The following is a 26366-nucleotide window of genomic DNA, read 5'->3' as shown; positions in this document are numbered from 1 at the left end:
TATATTTACAGATTTTTATTTCATTATGTTGCAAACAATGACATCCAGATATATTGATACACAATTTTTTTTTACTGTGCGTGTGTATGTGCATTTGTGAGTGTATGTGTATGTGTGCGTAAAGAGAGCAGTGAGACCACAGAAAGCAGAATGAAAATCCCATGTGAGGGAGCCCTCAGTGGGTTAACAAGGCAGAGATAGCGAGCAAGAGGGCACTGGGGGGGATTCTCTGGGACAATATACACACACAAACCTCATAAGGTGAGCAGACTTTTTCCTCTGTAAAATACACCTTCGCTATGGGGTGTGAGCCTGTGCTCTCAGCAGCATAGGGATCGTTAAGGTCCTGTGAGTGTCTACTAAAAAGCAAGTTGTTAAAGAGATGAAGTAGTATGAATGAACACAGTGGGTGAGAAGCTTTGCCTCCTGCCCTCTCTCCTCTGACCAACTCGCCTTGCATCCATCAGAGCAGAGATGGTGGAGAGAGATTCTCCTGTCATAATATACAGACAAACAGACGCACACACACACACAGTGTATACATACACATACACACTCGCTCAACCACAGAACCTTGTGAGATTCTACGACGGGGCTGCATCCAGCTTCAATTTTTTCTTCTCCTCATCTTCCTTCCGTCTTCTCCTTGAAACCCTCCACTTGTCCTTTTGTGTTCCCTTTCTTTCACGCTTACTTTCTTCACACCCTCTCTTCCACCATACACGCAGCAACAGACTACAACATTGGAGGCATGGAATAAAACAAAACTAAAGAAAAAAACTAAACCCCCTTCAACACGGGGTGCAATTGGTTTTCGTGCACTGTCAGTTACCTAGAATCCACCTGCGCCAGCACACAAGGATATTTTACCCATTGACCCGATAGGAAGTCATGACAACAGTATGCAAATTCGGCAAATTCAACAGTATACAATTTTTTTTGATTCACCATGCAAGGAATACTTCTTTTCTTTTGAGTGTGTTTATGTGTCAGAGATTGCGTGACATTTATTAAGCGTACCCTACATCCAGAATAATTTACATAAAAGGACAATAGTCATCTTAATAGGGCTAGACTGGTGTAGGGGAAGAGGGAAGGACTGGAGGGGGGAGGGGGAGGGGTGAGGAAGTAAGGAGCAAAGGTCAGCTATGGTTTGGAGTGCGAGAGGCAGGGTTTGGATGGGTGTGAGGACAGACGGAAAAGGACTGACCTGCAGGGGCGGGTTAGGGTTGGGTGGGGGGGGCTACAGGGCTGCTTTTGGAGTAGAGAGGGACAGGGCAGGGTGGGGCAGGGCACGGGGGGAAATGGGAGGGCAGGGCAGGATTCTGAGGCAGTCTCAGCGGCACTCCCAGACTTTGACTGTCTGATCGACACTGCCTGTCACCACGTAGGGAGCAGTCTTGTGGAAATCTGCAGGAGTGGGAGAAACACTAGGTCACTTACACTTAAAGAGACAAATCAGAGGCAAAAATTCAGTAACATCAAGCTGATATAATGACAATTTAAAATTTATGGTGAGTATTTCACCTTGCTTAATTTAAAAGGAAGAGTTCACCCAAAATACAAAAAAAAATTGTATTCTATCTTTAAACCCTTGTGTAATGTAGCCATTCAAATAGTTGCTGAATGCTTTGGGGAGGTTTTCAATCTGCTGTAATCTTCCTTGTATCCTGGCACCCCAACATGTTTCACTGGGAAGTATTTCTTGCCCAAAACACCAGCAAACTACATCTATCTGTCCCAAGTAACTCCAAATTCGAGACGGATAGACATAGCTTGCTGGGACCATATTACAGAAATATCCTATCTTAAGTCTTAAGATAGGAAGAGTTGAAGAAAGGATATTTCCCTATTTGGCATTACAGAGGCAAATCCTAACTAATTTTAGGAATCTTATCTCACTTCATCCTTGCATATCTCAGGCTACAAAATCCTAAATACTCAATCCATCGGTTATCAACTTTTATGTCTGTTTCCTTGCAACTGAGACTACTTTCCTCATCTAGCTGAGCTGAACGACTTAAATTACTCCCCTCTTGGAAACTGTATGTAGCGAGAAGCCACACTGCTAATTGATAATAACTGATCTGCAAGTTAGGAAGTTTCTATAATATGGTCCCTAGTTCCCAACAAAACCCCTATGGGCCATGGATTATGCTGGGTGTCTGAATCATTGTTTTTGGAGAGCACCGTTTCTAAGTTCTTCCACAGGCAAAATTTTGATCCTTTTGATTGAAACTCTACAAACAAATAATCATCCAAGCCCCCTGTACTGGGGCACCATCAGACAGAGAAGGCATGGCAGACTGGAAACTTCTTCAAATCATACAGAGGACAAGGGTAGCATGGCCCAGGAGGTAGAGTGGGCGTTTGGTAATCGGAGGGTTCCTAGTTTGATCCCTGGTTCCTCCAGAGAGCGTGCTGAAGTGACTCTGAGCAAGACACTGACCAGCTAACAGCTCCTGATGGGCAACTTAGCATATTGCATGGTAGCCTCTGCCATCACTGTATGAATGTGTGTGTGAATGTGTAAATGTGAAGCAAACATCGTAAAGTGCTCTGAGTTGTCAGTAGATTAGAAAAGTGCTAGAGAAATCCAGTCCATATATCATTTACAGAAATTACCTGGATGGATAAACTGCACTATTGAAGGGAAAATCTCTTTTTTCTTTTTGTATTTTGTGTGAACTGTTTCTTTTACTTAAGGTTCTGAAGTACAGGTCCTGTGTAAGGCACTGTTTAAGTTTGAAAAAGCAGAGCATGCTAAATTCATTCTGTCAATAATCAGTGTCTCACCCAAAGAGGTAACAAAGTGTTCATGGGCACACAAGGTCTTCATGCAGCGTTTGTTCTTGTAGTCCCAGATCCTAAGGGTTTTGTCATCAGCACAGCTCACAATGAACCTGCCTCCAGGATGCACCAACACCCCACGCACCCAGTTGTCATGACCCACCTGGAAAATTAACACAGACTGGTTACAAATCACTGCTTTAACACCAGCAATTAGACAGTAATAAAAAAAAAAAAAAACACACAAGTTCAAACAAACAAACCAACACACACTGTACTAATCAGGTGAATAGATACAGCAAACTCTGTTACCATGACCAACCTAATGGAAGAGAACACACACACACACATAGACATGTACTACTCACCAGAGTCATAAGGCACATGCCAGTACTGACATCCCACATCTTAATTGTTTTATCTCTGGATCCAGAGAGCAAGAAGGGGCCAGGTTTTCCACTCTTCTTGTTCTGGGGAGGGGGCAAAGACACATAGGATAGGAGAGGAAAAAAATGTCTTTATGACGACAAATGAACAGCTCTATAAAATCAAAAAGTTGTCTTCTTTTGGAGTAGGAGTTAAAACAGTGAGGTTCAGGAGGTTCCCAAGAATAAATAAGAAATAAATTACATATTGTGGTAATGGACAAGGAATAGAAAACAACAGTGGTGATAGATGTAGGAATTCCCTGTTATGGCAACATCAAGGAGGAACATTAAGAAACTGCAGAAATACCATTAACTGAAAGAGGAACTATAGAGGAGATGAAAAATGAAGGCAAAAAGTATTTTGAGTGGTGACAGGAGTACTGAAGGACGTGACCGGCAAGCTGGGAGAAATGGCTCCAACAGATTCCATGAACAAATGAGATCTCCAAACTACGCTAAGATATAATGTGAACCCTCAAATTTCCAGGCCTCTGTAATTAGACATTAGACTGAAGAAGATACACACACTTCTCTGTCACCCATGAGTGTGTGTTTTTTTTTTTTTTTTTTTAAATATATACATAAAATTACACACAAAAAAAACAAAAACAAAACACATTTCTCATGAACCAGCACTGGATGTTCTTCCTGTCAATTTTTCCAGTCGTAGCAGTTGTGTGAGACATCAGCAAATGAACTGAAAGTATTTTACTGGATTTTAGTTTAGCTTCTCCTGGGCTTCCAATTCAACCACCACCACAATGATGGTATGTTGCCCTTGGGAACACCTTTTCTCTGAATAATAGCTAAGAATGAGTCTTGAACAGAGACAGTACAGATTAAAAAGTGTACAAACACTAGACATAACAGTTTGGGTGCTAGACCAAAGATTACCCTAACTGTATGCAGACGTAAGCATCATTGAAACAGGCATAACAAATCACATAACAACAAATTGTACAATTGCATGATTTAGTACTGCACTTTGTTGTATAAGCGTCTATTGCTCTCTGTGACGGTGCCATTCTTGGCTGAGTCATCAAAATATCACTTTGTGCACACAGCATACCTTTAGTTTCTCCTTAGTCAAATGCTGGATGACCAATGACCTGAACCTGTTTAGATACTTCATTTACAATAATGTGTATTTACAGATCTTATTCAAACATGTAATGATGATAACCTCGTGCATTCAAGACGTGCTTCCCTGTAAGGAGAAAATCAACATTTATGGGTGCAGTCAAAAAACTGCCCCATTATGTACAAGACTATAGGCCCAACATGCTGGCAGACAGAGATACATTTGTATACTTGGTTTGAGGAGCTATACATTCCTTTTGTGCTGAGCTTAAGCACAGGTTGAGTTGCAGCATACAAAGATGCACAGTTTATGTAATAGCATGATTTTTCCTGGACCTTGGCTTTTAATGTATTAAAGCTTACCCAAATATTTCACTTATTTTTCTGTGCTTAAATGATCTGGCAACTGTACATACCTCTGAACCTGTGGCCTCCAGGATGGTTGGGTGGGCGCTGTCGGGTGCCCAGGCGATACACTCCACCACATGTTCATGCTCCCGCAATTCAGCCTTACATTCCTTAGAGGCAGCCACCCAGACACGCACTGTCTGGTCGTTGGAGCAGCTGGCAATCAACGAACCGTCCTGGTTGGGACGAACCATCCTCACCCACTCCCTGTGGCCTGTAAATGTCTTCACACAGTACCTGTAGATAGACACACCAAGTTATAGACATACACAGCTTCAGTGAGCAGATTCACTTACTGTGATTTAACACAATATTCAAACAAGGATGGGATGATATAAGAAAGGAAAAAATATAATACAATACATTGCCTGGTAAACTGCAGAAAAAACACATCCCTCTACCGCCCTAGCAGAGCATGATGTACTGAGAGTTCAAAGAAACCAACATCTCACTTACCCAGTGGCCACCTCCCACATCTTGATGGTCTTGTCTCTGGAGGCAGACACTATGTGGTCTCCATTGGGCATGATAGCTACAGACGACACATTGTGGTCGTGTCCTGTGTGATATGATAGACAATTTAGTTTAGTTTCTAAAAGTGACCCAGGAGCAAAATATCCTTACCCTATTCTGTCAGTGACAGGCCCTGCAGTTCAACACCTAGCGGCACATGGACCAGATGCTTATCCCAAGCATTCTCATAAAACCAAATTTTTATTGTCATTGATTCAGTTTTGAATTGTATAACTGACTACCCTGTGTGGAGCAAGACCATTTTCAGTATATTTTCAATATGGTGACATCAAATGATCTAGCAAGCTGCAGTGCTGCTTGGGCTGAACGAACTATCTACTGTCTGTACATTATGTACACAGTTGTTTTTCCCCATACACAGGCACATCTGTTGTACATCACCATTTTATTGACACAGTAGCCACTGTATTAAAAGTTGTTCATTGTATAAATATTGCTGCACCCAATGTGCATAACACAATGCCTCATGCATCATTTGGCGATGGTAGACAGTAGAACTGTACTCAATCTGACAGAACCTCTCAGTCCTCCAAAGTTCCATTGGTTAGTATCTTTTTGACACTTTTTAATCGGAGATATGCAAAATATCTCAACATGAACACACAAAGGTACACACACAAAGGTAGGTACTGTAAGGGCAAGTCTGTGAAGTGTCAACCTGCAGGGCACACTGTTTTGTAATTTACGAGCAGAATACAACCAATTACCATGCATCAAAAATGTATTTCAGTTTTCAGTATTTTTTGTCAGAGTATTTTGATTACAACACTAAAATATTATAGGAAATGAAAAAATATAGTTAGGCAGCTTAGACTGTAGTATTATTATATAAACTAGGGAAGCATTGGGTAACAGCCTGCCGCCCTGACAAACACAACATAGCCTCAATGTGCTTGTGTAATAGCTATGAGACTTGTCTAGTGTCCAGCTGCATCAAATATTTTGAGAAAATATTTTTCTTAGGCAAATAAGTTGCACAAGTTTAGCTTCAATCATGTCTATAGAAATTAACCTTAAATAAATAAGGCTTTATCCTGCTGTAGATTTCAAGGCATTGAGGTATTCCTTAAGGTCTTTTTCACTGCACAAACATCTTTAACAAGGAATATAATTGAATAGAACCTTAACTTCAACTAAAGTGATTTTTTTTGTTTGTTTGTTTGTTTGTTTTTGTTTTTACTGAAGGTAGTTTAAAAATGTGCCAAGAATACTGTTCCAGGAAAAACCCAAGGGATACTCGTTCTGACCAGCAATTGATATAGCTTCAACATGCAACCCCACACTTCAGCATGTAATGGGGCTGCAATCCAAGCTATGCACCTAAACCTGTCAGGGATGTGCCTGTAAAAAAAATCTAAACTGCATGTAGGAAAGAAGCACACAGACCATTAGAATAGAACATGCATATAATTGACATGGACCTGAAAAGAGCCCAGTTTGATAACATGTTCAACATTTCTCTTGGTGCTTTTCTTGAAATTAATTTATTTTATCCCCAAAACAATGGTGTCTGGAATACTACGGATTGGACTGCCACTGCAGATCCTAGTTATGAACGGGATACCTCGAATACCAATTATTCACATCTTTGTAATTCAAATCTATGAACTACAGACGAACCCTCTAAATTCTGCTGACCTCAACGTTACTGTCAAGCCAAACTCTGGTCGTTTCCGGTACATAACCTTCTGTTGTTCACCAACAGAATATCTATTTTTTTAAAACTTTTTTGTGTGCAAGCAATGCTATTTAAAAAACCAAAACATGAACATTTTTATTTCAACACAAGCACCAATGTAAACGCTTCACATGTTATCAATCTTTTATTCTTAACATTTAAGGATGGTGCTGACTTTCTGCATCTTTCAGTTTCTAAATAGAAACAGTAATCTAAATCTAAACTGCATGTAGGAAAGAAGCACTCTTACAGTTTCTCAATAGAAACTGTAAGAAAAAAAAAATGTTAAGAGTTAAAACTTTTCAGATTATCGACATGACTGACACTAAACCTAGGGTAGTTTCTTTGCTCTTTTTTGTTGTTGTTGCACACAAAACAAACTGTTTGTATTGCAGTGAACATTTGATTGCAGTTAAGGGAACATGAGCGGCAATGCTGTTACCATGACAACTCTATCAAAATCCTGCTGGACTGTGAGAAACCTCTATGTTTAATCTTGCCTAAGAAATGTATCTGAGAGGTGTCCTGCAAAATTCTTGGGTGCCATTCTTATGTAAGTAAAAATAAGACCCTATTATGTTAAGTTTTATGCAACCAGGAAAAGGTCTCTGTGTACTGTAGTACTACCCTCATAGCTAGCCCTGAAAATATCCCTTACCATGCATTGTTCGGATACATTCAAAACCCTGGAAGTCCCAAAGTTTGATGCTCATATCAGCAGAACATGAAGCCAGCAGTTTCCCCGTCTGGTCAAAGGAGATGTCCTGCACCGAGTCTGTGTGGCCCTTGAGGGTTCGCTCAAAGTCCCCCGCCTCATAGTCCCACACCTACCAATTCAGACACAGACGTAGGTCAGTCACCACTTCATTTTCACACACTCTTATTATGCAGGTTAATGTATGTAGGTTAAACTGTTTAAGTAAAATCCCCTTTACACACAGGCAATAACCGAAAATTAACTTAAATACACATTAAAACATACTGACGCACAAAGCTTTACCTTTTAATTCAAAGTAATATAAATGATCAATGTGCTGACTTGGTCTACTCTCCTGATCAATAAGAGCACTGCAGAGGAGAGAAGAGGGATGGACTAAAGAGAAACAGATTTGCATGTTTCCCTAGGTGCTGTGCTCCTTGGGAAATCGTTGCAAGCAATGAGCGTTGTGCCAGCGTTGCCTCTGACAACAAGAGCATCAGCCCATCTCCACGTAGATGAGCAGTGACAAAGCAGAAAAAGGGAGGGAGGGAGGGAGGGAGTGAGGGAGGGAGGAGGCAGAGGGGAAAAGTGTGTTGAGTAATAGAGGATAGAAAGGGAGAAAAGCCTTCAGATCTGCAGTACAGCTTTGATCTGAAGGGTCAGAGCTACAGAGGCTATGGTGTGGTGTGCCGCAACACTCACAGATTTTGCCTTGGAAAGCTTGTCCACACAGCAACTGGTCTATTTTAGTGGTCTTGCTACATACATTTTGTAAGGAGTGCTAACGTGATTTAAGCATAAAAGGCACAACCAAATTACACTCAACTCTACATGGACATAATGTTACTACAACATGATATTAATTTTGTGATTTATTATTGACAATGTATTGGGACGCTGTGTAATCAAGAGGGTCTTATTTTTATTTTACCACTATAAACAGAAAGCAGGAGTAAGGAAATTCCTGCACAATATTAGTGCAACGTACACATTTTCTTTTTATTTACATTTTTTTTTTTTTTTTACATTTACACATTTTTATTTATTGAAATTTCAATCCATACAGACCAACAAAGAATTATTTTTGGGGAATCAGGAATTGGGGAATGACAACATATCTGTGCTACGCACTGTCATTCCCAAAAACACATAAACATGCTATGCTTAAAGTATGTCTGCTCCACCACCTGGGAACACTGATTTCACTAAAGAGCACTTTAGGTCAATAAGTCATTGTTAGAACAATATTCTGTTATTCAGAGTTTTTTTTTTTTTTTTTTTTTTTTTTTTTAAACCTTTGTTAAAATGTTTCCAAGTTTTAATGCTGCTTCACTTGAACTTGTATCATTTTATGTGTTATAAAATGTATTGCAATACAAAACAAACAAAAAAAAAAAACAACAGCTCTCCCATACACACCTTGATGGTAGCATCCTCAGAGGCTGTGACCATGACAGAGAAGACAGGGTGGAATATGACACGTGTGACTGGAGCGCGGTGCCCACTCAAGGCGTATCTCTCTGGGGGACGGGGGATCCACTCCTTGGGGTCTCTCTTTTGGCCCACAGACCCACCAATTGTCATTTCCTCCTTCGCTTCATTCAGCTTTGACTCCAACTCCATTACCTGCAGCAGAAATGAGTGGAGGGATGGAGGAGTCAAATGGAAAAAGGATAAGCAGAGAAAAATGAAGAGGACAGAGGATGTACAGAAGCACATAGAATAGGTTCTACAAGTTCCTTTAAACTGCTACTGCAGTCATACCAACAGCATGCAGTGCACTTAATTTAACATTTGAAAACTGTTGCGGCATGAGCAGCAGATAGATTTCTGAAATAGCAGAAAATGGTTTCAGACCAAAGATTTCTAATGACAACTTGTAACACTGCAGCTTTCAATGACCATTTGGAGACTGTCAAAAGGTCTCCAAAGGTCCTGTGCAAGTTTGAACTGGATTTCTCAATTTTATCATACATTTTAATATAGAATCTATGAAGTTACACACGTTATTAGAACAGTCAAGATTGTGGAAATTTTACTAATGCCTTTGAAAAACTTTCCCTCTTGTTCTTAAAAGAATAAAATACTTTTAGAATTAAAATCTACTTCCTGGTACAAGTGATGCCATGTACAGATTTTGATGAATGCTCTAATTGGTTGACACTATGCATAGTTAATGAAGACAGCCTGATGCAAAAATTCCATGTTTCTGATATTTATTCCGCAAAGATGTATCTATGTATATACATATGTATGCATATGAAGAATGGCTCCACTATTGGCAAGTTTAAGCTTTTCCTCAATTCTAAATGCTTTGTACCATCTAATCCTCCAAATCTTTTCCTGACAGGGTTGAATTAACTGTACCGGATCTTTACATCAATATACCATGCACACAGGAAAATGCATTATGGCAGCTACTGTGTGTCATGCAATTATACAGCACTTTTTTTTTCCCTTTTTTTTTTTTTTTTTTTTTTTTTTTTTTTTAAATCAGATACCACACAGACACTCCTCACCTTCTTCTGTAATCTGATGACCGAGGTCCATTTTTTTTCCAAAAGTCCAGCATACTTTTTATCTACCTCTTCATTCTATGAAAACACAAAAGAGAAAGACAGGAACATTTAGAACACAATCTAGGTCAGTTGTGGTTCCTTAAATTCAAGGTTGAAGTGCACAGAAAATGTATTTGTTAATCTATCTTCCCTTACCATATCTAACTCTGCCTCTTTCTTAAAGGTGGAGTAGGCCTCCTCATATCCATTGGAACGGAGATAATCGGCTATGGCCCGGTTTCTGAGAAAAGGAAGGTAGACAGAAAAAAAGGTCAAAAGGATTAGTACCTTTAGAGTTCACAGTTCAGAAAAACAAAAAACAACACTGGCACATTGCCTTTTAAAGATGCTAAATTTTAATAATCTAATAACTGGACAATAGAGTGGCTATAAGAACACCATGTATTAGATATTAGTTCCACCTTAACAGCAAAGTTAGTTCCTCCTTAACAGAGAGAGGACCACACCCTGTCTGGTAGATGGGAGCTCTTTAGTTCAAGTTACATGGTTCCACCTTAAATGTCAGTGGAGTCTGAGTAAGAGCCCAGAGAAATTATGATCGTCCAAGGGAAGAAAAAAATCTAAGCTCTGAATCACTGGGAAGTGTGTTTTGGGGTGCTATGGAAACCAAGAGCCCACCACACACACACACACACACACACACACACACACACACACACACACACACACACACACACACACACACACACACACACACACACACACACACACACACACACACACACACACACACACAGAACATTTAGTGGGAGCATTGGTAATGCAAGGACTGGTCAACCACATACACTTGAAAATATGACTTAAACATACAGTCTGTCCGTCTTTGTCTCTCCTTCTTGCATGTATAGCAGCTCTTTTCTAAGATGAAGGGTGAATATTTCATAAGTAGCAGAGCTAAATTTAGGCTGCAGATCCAGAACCCCTTGACTGGCACGCTGATAAGTGTAATCTGGATCATCAGTGCAAATGTTCAAAAGTATCTATTACTGGCCAATGGATACAACAGCCTCTTATGTACTTTGAACATCAGGTGGCCTTTGAAGAGAGGGTTTTGTAGAGAAAAGGGAAATTTCACAGTGAATGTTAAGTTCATTTGTACAATATAATAAACAATAACAAAACAAAAAGTGGAACATATTGTGCAGGTGAGATGATTACATAATAACATAAAGATCCTGAAGAACCACCCCTGCTCTGATCATGAGGTAAGCCAGATACAGATACCAGATACACCAGGCCAGCACTGAGGGGCTAAGAAAGCACTTCTACCTCAGACCACTAGGATCCTAAATGTAGCCTCTGTCTAAGACAGCTATTATATGACATCATCTCTCTCTAAAACACTAGAGAGAAATAAATGGTTGGCTAAGGTTGTGATTTGCAGACATCTGCAATAGAAGGCAGAGTTTCCTTTTAACTTCACTGCAAAAGATCGACATTAAGTTGGTCAATCTTCAGTCAACCTAAATTATCTTGGGGGTAACAACATAAATTATTCTGGTGGTAAGAACTGTCTCTCAGGTCCAGCACTGAGAGACTCTAAAGCAGGGGTGTCAAACTGGCACCATGGAGGGCCGAGAGGCTGCAGGTTTTCATTCCAACCGAAAACTCCGCCAGGTGATTTCACTGATTACCTCACCTTCAAGCAGAGAGAAGGGACTAATCAGTGAAATCACCTGGTGGAGTTTTTGGTTGGAATGAAAACCTGCAGCCTCTCGGCTCTCCATGGCACCAGTTTGACACCCTTGCTCTAAAGGTAAATACTTTGAGGAGCTCAATCCCAAATTTGATTGAAAAAAAAAAAAAAAAATCACTGGAACAGTGCCTGATGTACTGATTGTTATCAGAAGAATGGCTATATTCTCCCTGGAAAACAATTTATATTTTCTTAAATTTTAATCTTTAATCTATTTGAATTGACACATTTTTCCTGTGAAGACCATGATCACCCTTTGTAGTCCAGTCATTTTATGTAAAAACCTAGGACAAATTGCAAGAGAAGCAAACTCAACTGATTTTGTATCCTCAGTTTGTCCTGAGTGAGGGAAAAAAAAGTCCCAAGAAATCCCATTGGTGGAAAGTTTTGAAAATTACCTATTTATGACCACATATTACCAAAAAACACTGTTTTTACCACACAGGGGAAAGGGGTTCAAAATTTTACTTTCAGATATGACTATAAAAATTCACAAGTTGATTACACACACAAAGACAAGAAAAAAAGTCAATTACAAGTTCTTTGAATTATTCTGTTTACACATGCATATCACACATTTTCTGATTTGATATGCGCTAATAAGGAATATAAGGAATAAATGCCAGAGCCGATATTAAAACAGTGAATTAAAAGGTTACTATATATATCATAACCTTTTAATTCACTGCTATATAGAAACTTTTAATTCAAGGTTACTATATATATAGTAACCTTTTAATTCACTGTTTAAATGTCTCTTCTATCATTTCTTCCTTATATTCCAATTAGCACATATCAAATCAGATAATGTGTGATATGCATGTGTAAACAGAATAATTCAAATAACTTGTAATTGACTTTTTTTCTTGCCTTTGTGTGTGTAATCAACCTGTGAATTTTTATAGAGATATCTGAAAGTAAAATTTTGAACCCCTTTCCCTGTGTGTTAAAAACAGTGTTTTTTGGTAATATGTGGTCATAAATAGGTGATTTTCAAAACTTTCCACCAATGGGATTTCTTGGGACTTTTTTCCCCTCACTCAGGACATACTGAGGATACAAAATCAGTTGAGTTTGCTTCTCTTGCAATTTGTCCTAGGTTGACCCCAATTTTGGCCTAAAATTACTGGACTATTGCTTACATAAACATTATTCAAATTAATGTTTAGCTCACTTAAGTATAGCTCACTTAAATATAACTATCATGTTATATTTAACTATCATATCAAGAACTATCACTATAGATAAGGGTTCATCAATGATTACAAGATAAGATATCTGCCATTTTATCAAGTCTGGAATTGGTGGTGTCAAAGCAGAAGGCATGATGCATGGTCAGTCAGGCAGGCAGAATCCACTCTACAGAGCTGCTTACATTAACCAACCATTATCAGTCCTCCTCCTTCCCCATCCCCCTCTCCTCTTCACTCCTGTCATGTGGGTTATGAAATATTCACACTAACTAGCTGTCCTATAAAGCACCCTGAAGCTTGCGTGTCTTCACATTTTCTTCATGATTTTACGCTTTTGTATAGGAATGCACTTTATCACTACATGCATGCATCTGCATTAACCTTTTCAGGACAATACATGCACACAGCTGAGTATACTGTACTGCTTTATATTGACATGAGTTGCACATCTGTTTGTGGAAAAACTCTAAGGTATTGTTGAAAAGTGCACATGTACTTCATCATGACCACTACATTTGGGTATATCTACTTGTTGGTGCTTGTGTCTGCATGTGTGATGAGCCTGCATGCCCACATATTTATGTCCTTTCACTCACAGTTCGTCTCTTTGTCTCTGTGACAGCACCATGGTGGCTGTGGCTGCTGTTCTCTCCCTCTGGGGGAGGTCAGGATGAGGTGATGGGAAGTGTGGCAAGTGTCTGGTTGGGAGTTCTCCGGTCCCTCAGTGACGTTCCTTCTTTCAAAGACTTGAGGATCGAGATAAAGAAAAACGGAGAGGTTGGCGGACTGGGAAGTACTGCTGTCAGTCGATAGTCAGGACAGTGTTCCACAAGAAATTGCCAATGGTGCAAATCTCTCTCACGAATCAGACGTGCCCATGACCTGAGAAGAGAGGGTAAAAAAGGGAAAATAATTAGTTAATAGCCAGTAATAAAAAAAAAAAAAATCTTCTGATATTATGCTCATTGATCTGTCTTTCAATACTTTCAAGTAGTTTTTATCTGATGGTATTTGGCTGACTGTATTCCCTGACACCTTATCGCAAAAAAGGGCAGTGCCACGACCACAAGCTGACAACCACCCTTGTATTTAGTTGTGGAGAGTCATGTCTTATGTGATTAAGTAGTCTGAATTAGCACCCCACACTAACACATTTAAATAAAGAACTGTTACCAATACACATTCTGTAAAGTGCTCTTCAAAGCCCCCAAGTCACAACTCACATCAACTGGCTGAAGAGATGTTTTCAGGGTGTCTGCAGGTTTTAACAAGTGCAATTTTAGACTTTTTTAGACCTTTTTTAGACCATCCTGTGTAAAATTGAAGACCTTCACGAAGTATTAAAACTAAGAAAAAAAGAGATTCAGATTGCATTCAAATGACAACATTTATTGTCATTTAAACAGATGCAAGAAACTACAGCACACAACATTTTCAGTTTTGTTTTTTTTCCCAAAATAATGCCTTCAAATGAAACTATTTCAAATGCTGAACATTGAAAACATTGAAACAAACCACATTTATACACATTTTACATCTTCAGATGGGAAGAACGAGAGAGAGCCCGAGAGCGATTGTGTGTGGGCGTGTGTGTGTGTGTGTGTGTAATGCGCAGCACTACATGCTTCTGAGCTCTGCACTTTTGGTAGCAATTTCAGGGCCCTATCTTGCGCCAGACTCCCTAAATCCGTTATTTGCGGATTTAGGGTTGCGCAAGAGGCGGTCCCCCGTAAAAGTTGCTATCTTGTGCACCTCCCGTTATCCAAAACACCTGCGCTACCCGCTATATTATGCATAGGCGTGTTTTGGGCGTTACGCCAGTTAAACCAATCACTGTGCCAGGTGCCATTGCCTTTAAGGGCAGGCTGCGCTATCCTAAATCCTAAATACTAAACCCGCGATGGAGAGAGGGAGGTAGATTTTCTCAGGGCTTCTACTGAGGCTAAAGCAAGTTGGCTTTATATACATATTATATATTATATTATAGGCGAGTTAATTCGGGAGGTGGAGCCACATGTGTCCAAGTGGACGTGTCACAAGGTTGTACTGATTGAGTAAAATCCCCGGGTCACACCACACACACACACAAGAGGCAGAGGTGGAACTATGTGTAAACTAATTTATTGACGAGGTAGATTGGGCAAATAAAATATTAAAAATAAAAATATAGCACAGCTGCTGGCTTATGATAAAACAATAAAACGTGCTGGCGTAAGTGTCCAATTAAAACAGTCTTTTAAACAGTCTATATGAGTAATATACTCAGTCCATTCCGGCGGCGTCCCGGTATCAGTCCGACCGTGTGCGTGGCGAGGCTCCTTCGGGGCGCGCACTGAAGCCGCCTGGGCGCGCTCTCGTAACAGCCCAAACTTTAGGGAAAGCGGATAGCGGGTGATCCTGACAACCCGCTATCCGCTATCCCAAAAGTGTGTGCGCAAGATAGCAATTTTAGGGATAGCGCATGAAACACGCACACGAACACACCTCCAGGCGCAAATAACGGAGTCGGGATAACGGATAGCGGGTAGTGTGGGCGCAAGATTCCGTTTAGGGATAGCGGAAGTTCGGGTAGCGGGTAGTGGCAGCGGGTAGCACAAGATAGGGCCCTTGGTCTCCAGATTCTTAAGTTGGGAGAATTTGTCTTTAGCAGCCCAGGGTCCCGAGCTTCAGCGATCTTTTGCACAACGTGCAAAACGCCTCGGTGTCATCATCTGGAACACGTTTGAGCCAGTCGGCAAAGTCCTGACGTTCGAGCCAGATATTATTGAATCTGCATTTGCCCATTTCTCGTGTTTTGTCCGGTTTTGTCCTGCTGCCATTCCCGCCTCGCACCTAGCGTAATACAGACCAGAGCTGTGCTTGCTCCAACATCCTGTGACGACACTTCCGCTTCACTTCTGTAGTTTTATTGTGCATTCCGCTAACAGTGAGTTCCGCTAGCAGAACTACAAGGACCATAAGCCACCGGAACCAAAAAAAAAAAAAAAAAAAAAAAAAAAAAAAAAAACTAACGGACATAAAGATAATTATTTTTACATTTATCCTACATCGATATTTTGCACTATAACCTAGGTCTTAAATTACCCAAATGAGATTTTAGACTTACAGTGCAAAATATCTCTGTATTTTAGACTTTTTTAGGCCTAAAATTGAAAATGTCTATTTTAAGACTTTTTTAGACTCCGAGGACACCCTGTGTTTTGTTCAAATACACCTACACAAAAGCTAACTTATTAAATCTTAAATTCATATCCCAAGTTACATATCACTTAGTTTTGACTTTCAGTAAAACAAACAAACAAAAAAAATCTGTGTGTATGTGAAATACATCTTAAGCCTCAACAGTTTATTTAAATGATAAAAGAGGGAATAAGCCCAATTGGGGATTTAGTAGCTCAGCAAACATGATAGATAGATAGATAGATAGATAGATAGATACTTTATTCATCCCGAAGGAAATTCACAGTTTTCAACAGTATCCACAGATTACAAGATTAAACAAATAAAAAATAAAGAATAAAAGATGACACTAGAGATCTAAGTGCCCAATGTGCAAAAAAACATGTGCACAGATGTATACAACGTGCATAGATGTGGGCAATGTGCAAATTTACAGTATAACATGAGAAGTCCTGCAGCATTTGGTTGTGTAACGTGCTTAAGTTAATTGAAATCATATTAAAATCCAGTATATTGTTATAAATACAGTACAGTTTACAAATCATATTCTCCAGACTAATTTTATTCCAGTTAAATGAAAATTACAGTGCAAAAATGATTACTCTCCCTCAAAATGCAAATATTATCACAATGGCAATATCTCATAAAATCAAAACTTGAATTTTTTTTTCTACCATTTTGAGCAGACCTATTAAAATTCTTGTTAAATTTGTAGGCTTTATCATGACTTGTGCCAATGAATTGTACCAATGATGAGGACTGTTATTAACTTTTAACCAACTATTAAATGTTGGAACATTGTTTTGAGAAACAAATTCAGGGAAAATATGATGGTCCAAACAAAGTAAACAGTCAACAAAGGTTGATAAATCAAACCACCATTCAGTGACTGTGAAGCTAAAAAGAGTAACCACATCCTGAGCTTAAACGCCACTGACACCTGGGACCACAATAACACTAAGCTGCTTAGTGGCCAGACCAGACAACTAAGAGTCTATATGTGCGTTTGTGTGTGTGTGTGTTCAAGTGACAGAGACCACAAGTCCACCATACAGCTGACAATGCAATGTAAAGAAGGGATTCGTCAGGAGCTAACAGGATTAAACCCAGACATGGGGAGAGGACCTTAACAGCAAGTCACCCTTATCTGTCTTTATCACTGTCTGAGTGCGCTTGTCTGTCCATTTCACCGTCTGATACTGGTTGCCATTCTGTTAACTTAACGCCCATCTTCATACATGAACACGACAGCAGAAATACACTACAGACAAGGGCTGACCAATAAATTGCATTTTTATCGTAATATGAATGTGTGATAAACACATTGCAAAAGACTGCCTGAAACTAGGGATGGGCACAAGTAATGTTTTCCCAGATCAAGTAATTGCATGAATTACTCGTGGGGGGGATAGATTTTTCATGAAGGGAAATCTGTTTTCAGAACATATCTTATGGTAGCAGTAATAACAATGCACAACATATCTGATGCATAATGCTTATTTTAAATCAAAACAGCCACAGTTACCATTTGATATTAAAAAAAAGTACAACTAACAAAATATAACAAAAAAGCATTAAATAATAGGCCTATTAATTACACACAGGTATCAACTACTGAACATGGTGAGATCAAAACAAAAAACAGGCATGGGCTACAGTCACATGTAACAAGACTACACAATAGTGATGCAGGGGCTGCAGTTATATCCATGGGCACCCCAGATAATTTGTTAATATATAATTGTTTTCAAGCTGTTCAGATCATATTATTAACATTTTGATTAACAGCGGATGGGTTGTATGTGGGTGAAAAAAAAAATCTTGTTTGAATTTATTAAACTCTTGTAGTGATCCCCTCACTGCAGAAATAATAACTACGTAAGAAAGAGGCTGTGCACAATTACACATGAGGCACAGCGCTGTAACTTCATTGATTATTTCAATCTTAAAACACACCGACAGAAACAGTCAGGATCTAATGTTAATAAATGTTCTGTGTTCTTCTACACATCTAAGATGTTACAACTTAAGAGATTAGAGCAGCTGATCTGTGGATCACTACTACAGTCATTTGAGATCGCCTGCATCAAAATATATATATATATTTTTTTAAAACTTTGTTTTTCTGTCAACATAACTTTAATGGAGCCAACAAATGGTTGTGTTATATGTACATGTGACTAACACTTTGCAATATGCACACAGACTGTGAAAAAAGAAAAGAAAAATGAAAAATCAAGTTCCTTTATTCAGCCCTCGAGTACCCCCATGACGAGTAACCTGAGTAACATGATCGAGGAATCGATTATTTACGCCCATCCCTACCTGAAACGCAATGAAACAGAAAAATCTGTATATTTACTCATGCCATACATTCACACTCATGTCATATCATCATATATCCACAGTCAAACTGTGTTCAGTACGGAGAAAGCTACAGACTGGCTGCAGGTAGGAACAATAATATAGATACTGTAAAATCTGCAAAGAGCACTCTAGTGTCACCAAAACAAAAGATCTTAATTTAATCGTCATTGAGACAATACATTTTGCATATGTATGATAATCGAAAATGAAGGTATATAAACAAGAAAATAGCCCTATGTTTGGAATTATGCAGCTATTGCACATTGCAGATTTTCCTCATATCATGCAGGCCTTCTACAGAGTACAGACCACAGACTACTTCATCTTTATCTGAAACATAAAGATTTTCTAATTGCCATTCATCGAGTAATATGAGTACTTAACCACATCTTGCAGTGGAATCATAGTAGCAGACAACAAAACATCTAGTCCAGGACACACCCAAAGTGTCCTAGAGAGGCCTCCACTTTTCTGCCCTGCAAAAATGATGACTACTCTGAGCTGACAGGACAGAGCAGCACTCAGCGGATGCTACTCCTTAGTGCGGTCCAGAAATAGCCGGTTGACTACACAGACCAACCTCCAAACTCTTACATGATCATGAAATTCTCAGACGCTTTTACACCTGCTTGAGAAAAGAGCTTCACCAGGATTGGGAGAGACTGTTTGTGGAAACATGTCGATAGAGACATGTCCACATCATGTAAAATAAATTTAGTATGGGGTCTAGTGCTAGTCAAGCCAATACAGTCCTGCAGGCATCTTACAACTGAGTCAAAGGACAAATGTTCAGTTATTCGGCTTGGTACTACTCTGGTATTCCTTGACTGTAACCGGAATGTTATTAACACACAACCTTCCCAAACCAAGGACAAAACCATGATTCTGCAATGTCATTATTGAACACTTTTGGAGGTTTTTCCTAGAATAAAATAAAGCTCATCTAGATGTAAACACATCTAACTTCCTCCACAAGAACAACCTCTACATTGTTATTGGAGTAGCCTGACTCGTGTCTGGATTCTAGCTTTGACAGGGAATTCAGAGATATAGCCTAGATCAGTCATTTTATTATCATAAAAATAACATGTCATTTGTGTTCTAACATAGCTTTCACATTTAATAACAGACAATTCCTTCATAAGCATTTCCAGCAAAAGAAAAGCCCATTCTCATAAGAACAAACCGAGTAACAGTCCCTGCAGGTTAAACAGAGCATGCTCAAATCTGCACTGGTTCTCTCACATCATGGTGTAAGGTTCTTGAAATTCGCTGGGTGTCTTGAGTGTGTATGTTCTTTCCCAGTCTAGCTACCCTAAATAGAGGCTTGTAACCTGCAGATACAACATTAATACATTTCTAAAACCACAGCACTCTGCAGCTTATGAAGTCCTGCCATAGGACAAAGAAACAACTGATGGTTGACATACATGGCTGGTTTGAAGGGGAAAAAAGCTAGCAGATCAAGATCAGACTGGGCGGACTTCAATTTTATGTGGGGCCACTGAGGTGATTTCTGTTGAACTATGCATGAGCAAGACACATGCTGGATTTCCCTACAATAAACACTAGTGGACAGACTGCCTACATGAACTGAGCCACTGCACTTAAAATCCTTAAAAAGACACTTTACAGGAGAATAGATTTGCTGGTTTTCAAGAGAATCATCCCCATTTTTCTATACAACAGTGTGTGCTAATCCTCTGACTTTATTATTTTGTCCATGACATGCAACACTATCAAACTAAACTCATCCAGTGAATTCTAGTGAAACTGACAACTTCGTACAAAGGTAGCCCTTGAAAAGTTAGCTAAGAAAGTTGGTATGAAATCAAACTTATAACTGTTAATGGGAGTTTTTTTTTTTTTTTTTAAGCTCAGATATCACAAGCTGTGTTTCCCATCAACCCTTTTTATATGCTTTTTGCCACATCAGATAAAAAATGCTAGATAGAAACAGCAAATGTCAAAATATAGAAAAAGCAACCAAAAGTATATACAATTGTTTAAGGTGGATAAACTTTATATTCTATAAAAATCAATGCAATAATTTGGGATGGTAACTCACTTTCTGAAAAACAAGACATGCACATAGGATTTAATCCCTCAGACAGAGCTGGCTGTCATGGTGGTTGGCGATAACGTCAACAGGTACAGGAGGACAGATGAATTTCCCTGGTTGGGATCAATAAAGTATATCTATCTATCTATGACAAGACATTCTTTTGTCTCATATTTGTCTCATTTGTTTTCAAAGAATGTAATGGTAAACAATATTAAATTGGAAACAGCAGTGAAATGTGACTTCTTATAAAGATTTGGAAGAACAGATACAAACATGCATCTTTCCAGAAACCAGGCACAGCAATGTTGTTAGTAAGTAAACCAGGTTCCTGTAGCCACATTAGATGTAGAGATTGACTAATTATCGGCCCCAGCCAATTACTTGGGCCAATATTTATGACCTTTCAATAATCAGTGCTGTAATTTAGAGTTACATGATGGCAGATATGAAAATCACTGAGATGGCGCTTTGATGAAGGTACCTCTCCATGCGGAAGACACAGCGTAACTAAAGTGAGTGAACTGGGCATTGTTTCCTAGTCAGACGATTTTTAGGGATGCAAAAAACACAGCAGAACGGCTTCAACAGCTGCCTCGCAAAGGTAAGAACTTTAATAGTTAAGACGACTGCAGCTGTTGGATTGTTACTACAACTGACTGTATCCTCCCATTTTACTCACAAATCAACAGTTTTGAACAAAGTATTAAATCCTCAACCCATACTGACAATCAGTACCCCATTGGAAATCTAAAAACATCTCAGCTCTAAGTCAAATGAGTGGCGTTTTAAGATTAACTTGTTAGCAACAGAAAACAAAGACACACAGTGTCATAGAGCACGTTTACATGCACACCTTATTCCTGTATTAACCGGAATATTCGCAATATTCCGGTTGCGCACGTGTCATGTAAACACGCACCGAACCCGATTAAGGTCATATTCCGGTTGGAGAGAATTCCGAATAAGACCCCTGGCATATGCCTGTTCCAACCGGAATATTGGGGCATGTAAACACCTTAGTTGGAAAATGCCCCGAACCGGAATATTCAGTCACGACTGCGCATGCTCGACCTGCAAGGAATTCTGTGGCGTCTTTGTTGCTATGGTTACCTGCAAGCAGGGAAAACGGCATGGCGAACAGGATGGCGAACAGCAGCAAGAGTCAAGAGACTGCAGTCCGCCTTCAGCTAATGAAAGACAAATATCATGGAGGATATCGATGGGAGAAAACATAGAACTAGCGACAGGAGAAAAAGAAGAAGACTTCTTCGTCTGTATTTCCGGCAGACCAGACGCCTATACGCTCACTGCTGCCCCCCGCGGCTGAGTGTCACATTACGTAAGAGAGTGGAATATGCCGAAACACGGGGGCATGCCAAGTAACATGTTAACGGAATATTCCAGTTGCCGCAGCGCAGTTACCTTAACCGGAATATTGACCCGAACCGGAATATGGTGTGCATGTAAACGAACTCATAGATAAGAAGCACTGCTCTATCTGCACCCATGTTCTGCAAGGATTTATGTACAGGATACGGCTTCTTTTTTGTCATTAAACAAAATTGAAAACTGAAATAAAGTGCAGTCTCTCTGCTATTTACAGCGAATCAAGGCACATCCACGGACCACTGGCTAGCTGCTGTGACCCTGCTCCAGTCCATACCCAGCAAGTGGGTTTCAGTGTGGTCTCAGCAATATGAAAGAAGGGAGCTGTCTGATAGGGGAGAATGCTGAAAGGCTTTGCTTTATTTACCACAGCTAGGTGTTGTTAAACTGGGGACTACTGAAGAATAAATACTGGGGACAAGAACAATGATAAGATGGTTAGAATTTTTATTTCCCTTTTCACTGGATTTGTATTTAATTTAAGGTTACAGAAAGACAAAAACACCAAGTTGAAGCTTTGCCTTTATTTAAGGACAGAGTTACACTTTGCATTTCAGTTTCACTACAATAATTCATTTTTATTTAATAAAGAAAAAAAAAAACTAAATTGTAATTTCAGTCAGTTGTATTGTTTACAAATGCATGAAAATGAAGCAGTTTCATTTTCAAAGTACTTTGTTTTAGGAATATATTTATTTATTATATTTTCCTAGTGGGAGCTCCTTGCACCAAATTTTTCAAATAATGTTAATTAAACATTTCTTAATTCAAAGCACGCTTTGTGCTGGCACTTGTAATGATGTAAATTTTGACACTGCTACTCAACTTTTAAAAAAAATAAATCAGCCATGATTATCAGTTATCGGTAGGCCTGTCCTTGATAACTAATAATCAGTATCACTCCTGAAAAAAAAGTTGATCCCTAGTTACATCATCGTTTACATCCAAGAGGCTACACCTCATCAGATGTTTTAATAGGTGTTATGGGAAAACATCTTAATTGAAGTGAACTTCTCATTTTGCTTCTTAGACCCTTATATCAGAACAGGCACTGAAATGTTAACTATAGTTTGGTATTTTAGAAAAGAAAAGGAAAACGATATAATAAACTGTAGAGTGGGTGCGTGTGTCTAGGTCATTGAGAATACACAGGGCTGTAGCATTAAGGCCACATCTTAATTACCTGCCTGTGAACAAGGCAGAGCCGTCGCTAAGAGACAGGACCAGCCTCACATCTCTCTGCATCCACTAATAATTATAACACAGACGTACTTTAAAGTCACACATTCTCTTCCTACTCTCACATGGCATATGCAATGTTAATTCATTTAGGCAGTACCACAGCTTATAAATCTCAACTGTGAAAATTAAAGGCATACACACACACACACACACATATTTTCACTACACTGAGCCTATGTTTAGGCCAGCATATAACAAAATCAGACAGATGTAATTTTATTGTTGTACTGTGTCTTTCACATAGCACTATCATACTGAAAACTGGTCTGGGACAGTATGTCTGATGACTGACTCATCAATTCAGAACCACTGTATCCAAAGTCAAAATGGTCAACATAAATGCAAATCAGTTAAATTTGCTTTCTGACTGTCACAACAAGTAAAAACCTATTTAAAATGTTAAAAAAATACAATTTATAACTGTATGTAGGATCGAAATCAACTTCAACTTAACAAAGACATGGTGATGAATCACGCTTCTGTCCTAATGTCTGGCTGCTTAGATTGCAATCATTGTTTGCATTACACTGCTGAACTTGTGCCCTTCTTACAGATCACAGCCATACCAAACAATCCATCCAGGACAAACAAGTCCCTGCAGGCACAACCTAAAAAATTAGGCAATGTTTGATCACAAATTCAACAGCATGGCAAGGACTGTTTTCATCCAAAGGTCAGGCTACCTCACTATTTCCATAGGTTGGCTTATGGTGTCAACCTGTAAGTAAACACTATTTTAGATTTAACCATCTTTAATAGTTGAGAATTCTGATGCTCCAAAATAATTGCAATCAGTTAAAAAGTTACTCAGGCTTTATCTCTGAAAATACTGTTTGCACAGTCATGGTCAGTTTAGCTCACAAAACAAATTTAAATGTGTTAATTACAGACTAGATAGACAAATAGACAAAGAGACAGATAGATAGATGGATGGATGGATAAATAGAGAGATAGACAGTACATAAATACCTACCTATGATACCTAATGTCCCCTTGGGATCAATAAAGTATTTCTGATTCTGATAAATCTATCAATCAGATACTAAAATCCAAGGGATAACATGTAAGAGTGAAAACACTTATTTCCAACATGGTCCCAAGGTCAGTTTAGTTCACACAACTGATTTTAATGTGTTAATTACAGACCACCCAAAACACAGCTTTTATTTATTTAGATCCCACATAGTGTTTTGAATTATTGCTGGCTTAACAAACTACTTACGTTAAAAGACAAGCACAAGTTTGACTGAAAAAAAACTGTATAATCACATATAGCCCCAAGTGTCATCTATTTCGTTCATGTTATTTGAGGGACACAGTATATGCAAGAGGGAAAAAGATAAATGAAGGTCCAAGTAGAGGTAGCTGTGGCACAGTCTGACTACATTCTGACCAATACTAGCTTATTTGATTTGAAAACGGGCATAAGGTTCATAACCGGGTAAATACTGCTTTTATTTTTTAAGAATTGTTACAAGCTGCACAAAAGCATGTGCTGGATTTAACATTCTAACGGGTTTCAATTAACTGTTACAGGAAACAATTACATACACAGTCATGCTGGCTTATTACTTAAGTCAGTGATAGCTGCAGCTAGCCCGCTATTATATGTTCTGTTAGCAAAATAACGTCAAAAGAAGTCAATCTGAAAACGCCAAATTAAAACACCTACCACAATGAATTGTTTAATTTCAGTGTTGAAACTGTGGGCCTCAGACTCAAGAGAAATCCACTACGAGTCTCCACCCTGTTTCTGATATCTCAAACCTAGCAGCTTAAGAAAGTGGCTTGCAAGAAGCACCAACCGACTCGAAAAAGCGGCTAAAGACTGCTTCGTATGGAGACGAGTCTGACTTCAAAAACTGGCTGGATGGATGACGTCTTGCCCGGTTTCGGTGACCACAAGGGCAAAGTTGCAGCAATATCAGCAACGCCCTTTATAGCTAGCAAGCGTTAGCTTAGCATTGCAACGTACACACTAACTGTCACTGTCATTGGCAGCCAAAAATAACACTATGATAGTCATTTTAAACAAATAAAGGCATTGCGTCTTGACTAGCGAGCGTCTTGCTTGTTAGTTAACAACCATCACATATCAATTAACAAGATTATAATTAGCATCCTTGTTTGAATATTCACTGATTCAAGCCGATGGTGGTTTGTATCTTTACATATGGCGAGCTACCTCTCGATGGTGAGACATAACAGCTAATGTCAGCACTTCGGATTGCACATATCAAACAACTATTTTTTACCCATCATTAGACTATTTGCACCCGGCTGGGGAGAATATGGCAGCAAGCTGACACGACCTCGCTAGCTCCCTTAACACGTTAGCTCATCCTCACACAACTTAGCGATACAGCAACAGACGTAGCCAAATGTCCAGTAACGTTAACAAGTGTCTGTGATACCAGCCAGGCGGTCGCCAAGCAGCAATAGAGAGCTCAGAAGATACAGGTGCATTGCGCAGTTTAAAAAATAGCATCGTAGCGTTAGCCTGACTACCATTTCACTCATTACAGCCTCTGTATTAATGCTCTTGTGTATGCTACTCTGCTACTTAGCTTAGCTTTCGGCCTCTCCGCCATTTTGAGATTGGAACAGGAGAGCGCTGATACTGCAGGCAAATCGTCGTCAAAAATAACAACTCTCTCTAAGTCCCAAAATAACATCTGCATGCGGGTGAAAACTCTCAAACTCACCCTCTGACAAATGGTGTTTTTCATAGTCCCTTACTTGGTCGAAACATGCGCCTGGATAAGTGTTGTTTTGATCGGGTATTCCGACTTTTCACATCACCCGGCACCGTCGGTCAAATTTTTTCTCCTCTTTGGTACCACCGCATTCGTCCCCCTAACGGTCGCGCTGGGTAGCGGGTGCGCGCACGTCGAGGCACGTTAGTAAGCGGAGCTGCGCCGCCTGCACGCCCAGTTCTTTTGGAATATTATACTCATCAGTATCTAATGTTTTTGTGATAATGATGACACTTATGATGATGATTTGAAAACTAGTCTAAATTGGTTGCTGTCATTGTCAC

The 26366-nt window shown here is 39.3% G+C and overlaps 1 protein-coding gene across 1 annotated transcript; it reads right to left on the bottom strand.

Annotated features, from left to right (window-relative positions):
• LOC115370974 (lissencephaly-1 homolog B) lies at window positions 1-26200 on the bottom strand. Its single transcript, XM_030068074.1, has 11 exons — window positions 26032-26200; window positions 13683-13968; window positions 10333-10417; window positions 10138-10212; window positions 9038-9244; window positions 7577-7745; window positions 5163-5265; window positions 4715-4943; window positions 3159-3260; window positions 2797-2953; window positions 1-1410 (listed from the first exon to the last, which is right to left on the bottom strand). The coding sequence occupies exons 2-11, from the start codon at window positions 13712-13714 to the stop codon at window positions 1337-1339; spliced, it is 1233 nt and encodes a 410-aa protein (XP_029923934.1). The 5' UTR covers window positions 13715-13968; window positions 26032-26200; the 3' UTR covers window positions 1-1336.
• Window positions 26201-26366: the final 166 nt, after the last annotated feature.

The sequence above is a fragment of the Myripristis murdjan genome, chromosome 14, assembly GCF_902150065.1.
Source record: "Myripristis murdjan chromosome 14, fMyrMur1.1, whole genome shotgun sequence".
Classification (NCBI taxonomy): domain Eukaryota; kingdom Metazoa; phylum Chordata; class Actinopteri; order Holocentriformes; family Holocentridae; genus Myripristis; species Myripristis murdjan.
This window is presented reverse-complemented; position numbering and strand designations above follow the sequence as displayed.